This window comes from Protomyctophum parallelum (assembly GCF_964188405.1).
Source record: "Protomyctophum parallelum genome assembly, chromosome: 20".
NCBI classification, from domain to species: domain Eukaryota; kingdom Metazoa; phylum Chordata; class Actinopteri; order Myctophiformes; family Myctophidae; genus Protomyctophum; species Protomyctophum parallelum.
In genome coordinates this window covers 2,831,197-2,836,196 of record NC_139718.1, presented here as the reverse complement: position 1 = coordinate 2,836,196, position 5,000 = coordinate 2,831,197, and the positions used below count along the sequence as shown (strand labels likewise).

At 48.2% G+C, this 5,000-nt stretch overlaps 1 protein-coding gene across 3 annotated transcripts in view; it reads left to right on the top strand.

Moving 5' to 3' along the window:
* gemin2 (gem (nuclear organelle) associated protein 2) overlaps window positions 1-4,817 on the top strand; it is a 10,379-nt gene extending 5,562 nt beyond the window's left edge. The window contains exons 7-10 of one of the 3 annotated variants that reach the window (XM_083791513.1): window positions 39-107; window positions 1,037-1,122; window positions 1,723-1,781; window positions 4,565-4,817. In XM_083791513.1, coding sequence (XP_083647639.1) covers window positions 39-107; window positions 1,037-1,122; window positions 1,723-1,756 — 189 coding nt within the window. In that variant the 3' untranslated portion in view covers window positions 1,757-1,781; window positions 4,565-4,817. Of the gene's footprint in view, window positions 1-38; window positions 108-1,036; window positions 1,341-1,722; window positions 1,782-4,564 lie in introns of those variants that run through there. The other 2 variants (XM_083791512.1, XM_083791511.1) reach the window with 2 other exon arrangements.
* The last annotated feature ends 183 nt before the right edge of the window (window positions 4,818-5,000 follow it).

Genomic DNA, 5,000 nt, shown 5'->3' with positions numbered 1-5,000 from the left:
GTGTGTGTGTGTGTGTGTGTGTGTGTGTGTGTGTCCAGTCTACAGTGTCGACCGTGTTGGAGGTTCTCATCGTCTGGTTCGAGGACAGAGACTTCTCTCCTCAGTTGGTAGGTGTGATTTATTTTCTACACTCGACCGCTTCAGCTTAAAGAACTTTGGTTAAAGCTTTGGTTCCTGAACGTCGGACCAACGTACGCGTCCCGGTAAAACACACCCTCTGGTGTAATGTAGCGTTTTTGACGATAATACCCTCATGATTTTGGAGATCTCCATCAACGAGACTATGTATGCTACTAACTTTAGGTGTGCTGCCCCGTGGGAGGTTAGGTTTAGACTAGTCATTGGTTAGACATGGGTTAAGGTTAGGTTTAGGTGTGCTGCCCCGTGGGAGGTTAGGTTTAGACTAGTCATTGGTTAGACATGGGTTAAGGTTAGGTTTAGGTGTGCTGCCCCGTGGGAGGTTAGGTTTAGACTAGTCATTGGTTAGACATGGGTTAAGGTTATAGGTTTAGGTGTGCTGCCCCGTGGGAGGTTAGGGTTAGACTAGTCATTGGTTAGACATGGGTTAAGGTTAGGTTTAGGTGTGCTGCCCCGTGGGAGGTTAGGGTTAGACTAGTCATTGGTTAGACATGGGTTAAGGTTAGGTTTAGGTGTGCTGCCCCGTGGGAGGTTAGGGTTAGACTAGTCATTGGTTAGACATGGGTTAAGGTTAGGTTTAGGTGTGCTGCCCCGTGGGAGGTTAGGTTTAGGGTGAGGGTTTGAGATAGGTTGTAGTTGTAGGACTAATGAGTGGTCTAACCAACAAGTATATGTATGCTACTACCCACTAACTAAACAAATAACCGTCCATTTCATATTCAGGCTTGTAAAAAAATAAAATTGAACTTGCCCTAGTTTGTGTGTTCACTTCCGTCTGTGATGATAAAGTTACTTATTTCTCTCTCTGTGCGTGTGGCGTGCGTGTGTGCGTGTGGCGTGCGTGTGTGCGTGTGGCGTGTGGCGTGCGTGCGTGCGTGTGTGTGTGTGCTGGTTCTAGGGTCGGTGGCTTTATGGATTGTTGGCGTGTCTGGAGAAGCCTCTGCTTCCTGAAGCTCACTCTCTGATCAGACAGCTGGCGAGGAGGTGTGCTCAGCTACGCACTACGCTGGTGTGTATATATCTACTGGTCTCTATACTGCCTCCCCCTGGCCAGCCGGGGCGCCTGATGGAGGGGAAAGGAACTGGTCTCTATACTGCCTCCCCCTGGCCAGCCGGGGCGCCTGATGGAGGGGAAAGGAACTGGTCTCTATACTGCCTCCCCCTGGCCAGCCGGGGCGCCTGATGGAGGGGAAAGGAACTGGTCTCTAAACTGCCTCCCCCTGGCCAGCCGGGGCGCCTGATGGAGGGGAAAGGAACTGGTTGGAATAACGCGTTCCTTCCACGCGCTACGACGTCCAACCAGGGAAACTCCCCCCTGTCAGGTGAAAAGAAGCAGCTTGGACTCCTCATGACTAGAAGGAGGCATGAGGTCAGTCCGCTGCCCCCCCCCCCCCCCCCCCCCCCCCCCCAGGTTGGCAGAGGAAGTGTAGCTCCCAGGATTACATTAGATAATTGGGTGAAACAATGGGTTGAAAAATCGTGGGATATAAGAATTATAATAATAATGATCCCTTCTCAGTGCGTCTGTATAATGTCCTCATTATAAGAGTGTGAGTTCAGTGAAATGTTGTCTTTCTTCTACAGGAAAGCCAACAGGACGAGAGACTGTCTGCACTGAACCTGCTCATCTGTCTGGTGGCCAGGTGATTAAAACTAATTAATTAATATGTATCTGTCTGGTGGCCAGGTGATTAAAACTAATTAATTAATATGTATCTGTCTGGTGGCCAGGTGATTAAAACTAATTCATTAATATGTATCTGTCTGGTGGCCAGGTGATTAAAACTAATTAATTAATTAATATGTATCTGTCTGGTGGCCAGGTGATTAAAACTAATTAATTAATATGTATCTGTCTGGTGGCCAGGTGATTAAAACGAATTAATTGCGAACGCAGTGATTGCGAACGCAGTGAGCCACTTACTATGAGACCCTGCTGCTCATGTCTGTCTGTGTGTCTGTGTGTGTGTCTGTCTGTCCCGCTGTGACACCACCCGCCCGCCACCAGAGGGCGCAGCTGTAGCACACACACACACACACACAGGGCGCAGCTGTAGCACACACACACACACACACACACAACCACACACACACACGAGCTGCGTTCGCTTCCCGCGTTTGCGCGTCTTACTTGTTAATATGTATCTGTCTGGTGGCCAGGTGATTAAAACTAATTAATTAATATGTATCTGTCTGGTGGCCAGGTGATTAAAACTAATTAATTAATATGTATCTGTCTGGTGGCCAGGTGATTAAAACTAATTAATTAATATGTATCTGTCTGGTGGCCAGGTGATTAAAACGAATTAATTAATATGTATCTGTCTGGTGGCCAGGTGATTAAAACTAATTAATTAATATGTATCTGTCTGGTGGCCAGGTGATTAAAACTAATTAATTAATTAATTAATTAATATGTATCTGTCTGGTGGCCAGGTGATTTAACCTATTTAGACCATGAGGACGATTCTACAAATGTCTTCTAAATCCTGACGGTTTTCTGAAAAACCTCATGTTTCTGTCAGTGGTTCTCACAGGGTTAAACCTCATGTTTCTGTCAGTGGTTCTCACAGGGTTAAACCTCATGTTTCTATATGTCAGTGGTTCTCACAGGGTTAAACCTCATGTTTCTATGTCAGTGGTTCTCACACTATTTCATATCAAGGAACCCATGGACATGACGCTAGTATGTCGCAGGGACTGACCCCCAATCCAACCCTTGATGCTGAGTGCCAAGCAGGGACTGACCCCCAATCCAACCCTTGATGCTGAGTGCCAAGCAGGGACTGACCCCCAATCCAACCCTTGATGCTGAGTGCCAAGCAGGGACTGACCCCCAATCCAACCCTTGATGCTGAGTGCCAAGCAGGGACTGACCCCCCAATCCAACCCTTGATGCTGAGTGTCAAGCAGGGACTGACCCCCAATCCAACCCTTGATGCTGAGTGTCAAGCAGGGAGGCATTGGGTGCCATTTCTAGAGTCTTTGGTATGAGCCCAACCTCCCAGTCTCAGGGCGGACACTCTAAACCACAAGGCCACTGAGCTGGCCTACTCTTAACCCATTCTGACCTGAGATCAGATTCATACGAGGTTTCCACTGGACACACACTGGTCTGATTAACCCATTCTGACCTGAGATCAGATTCTAAAAATGTCAGTCGCTCTTCGATTTTTCAAAAATAGCAGACCTACAAGCTCGTATCGCGCCACTCGGTGGCGCGATTTGAGCTTGTAGATCTGCTATTTTTAAATAGCTAAAGCATAACATGATGCTGACACCAGAATGGGTGCCCGGTCAGAATGGGATAATTTCCTTTTGCATACCTTATTTTATTTCTTGATTATAATGTGTGTGCTTTCATTTTGTGCCGTCATTCAATGATATCTTGTTGTTGTAGCTGTGACTACGTTGTGGTTGTTGTTTACCCTGTTATGTAAAGCACTTTGACTTTGAAATGGGCTAAATAAATAATATCATCATTAACACGTCTGTCTGTCTGTCTGTCTGTCTGTCTGTCTGTCTGTCTCTCTCTCTCTCTCTCTCTCTACCTGTCTGTCTGTCTGTCTCTGCCTGCCTGCCTGCCTGCCTGCCTGCCTGCCTGCCTGCCTGCCTGTCTGTCTGTCTGTCTGTCTGTCTGTCTGTCTGTCTGTCTGTCTGTCTGTCTGTCTGTCTGTCTGTCTGTCTGTCTGTCTGTCTGTCTGTCTGTCTGTCTGTCTGTCTGTCTGCCTGCCTGCCTGTCTGTCTGTCTGTCTGTCTGTCTCTGTCTGTCTGTCTGTCTCTGCCTGTCTGTCTGCCTGCCTGCCTGCCTGTCTGTCTGTCTGTCTGTCTGTCTGTCTGTCTGTCTGTCTGTCTGTCTGTCTGTCTGTCTGTCTGTCTGTCTGTCTGTCTGTCTGTCTGTCTGTCTGTCTGTCTGTCTGTCTGTCTGTCTCTCTCTCTCTCTCTCTACCTGTCTGTCTGTCTGTCTCTGCCTGCCTGCCTGCCTGCCTGCCTGCCTGTCTGTCTGTCTGTCTGTCTGTCTGTCTGTCTGTCTGTCTGTCTGTCTGTCTGTCTGTCTGTCTGTCTGTCTGTCTGTCTGTCTGTCTGTCTGTCTGTCTGTCTGTCTGTCTGTCTGTCTGTCTGTCTGTCTGTCTGTCTGTCTGTCTGTCTGTCTGTCTGTCTGCCTGCCTGCCTGTCTGTCTGTCTGTCTGTCTGTCTGTCTCTGTCTGTCTGTCTGTCTCTGCCTGTCTGTCTGCCTGCCTGCCTGCCTGCCTGTCTGTCTGTCTGTCTGTCTGTCTGTCTGTCTGTCTGTCTGTCTGTCTGTCTGTCTGTCTGTCTGTCTGTCTGTCTGTCTGTCTGTCTGTCTGTCTGTCTGTCTGTCTGTCTGTCTGTCTATCTGCCTGTCTGTCTGCCTGCCTGTCTGTCTGTCTGCCTGTCTGTCTGTCAGGTACTTTGAACAGAGCGATCTGGCTGACCAGGAGGAATGAAGACTAAAAGATGTGTGGAGCATCTTTCACATCTCTGACGGCGCCGGCCGTCCCAAACGGGTTTCAAGTTGCTTCTTATTATACCAACCAACCAACCTGAAAATCCTGAAAATCACAGGAAGATCCATCAGAACGAGACGAGGTGTTTTCACTGTGCAGAGCTGGACTGAAACTGAAAGGAGACGAGAGACGACCACAGACCACCACCCAGTGAGCTGCTATTGAAAAATAGCAGATCTACAAGCTCGCACGAGCTTGTAGATCTGCTATTATTTTTTTTGAAAAATCGTGTAAATGTGGTGCAAACCTTTTTGAATAAATATTCTTTCAGAGCGAACGTTTATTAACTCAAATCTTTGCTTCCGGGGGGGGGGGGGGGGGGGGGTCCCTGGAACA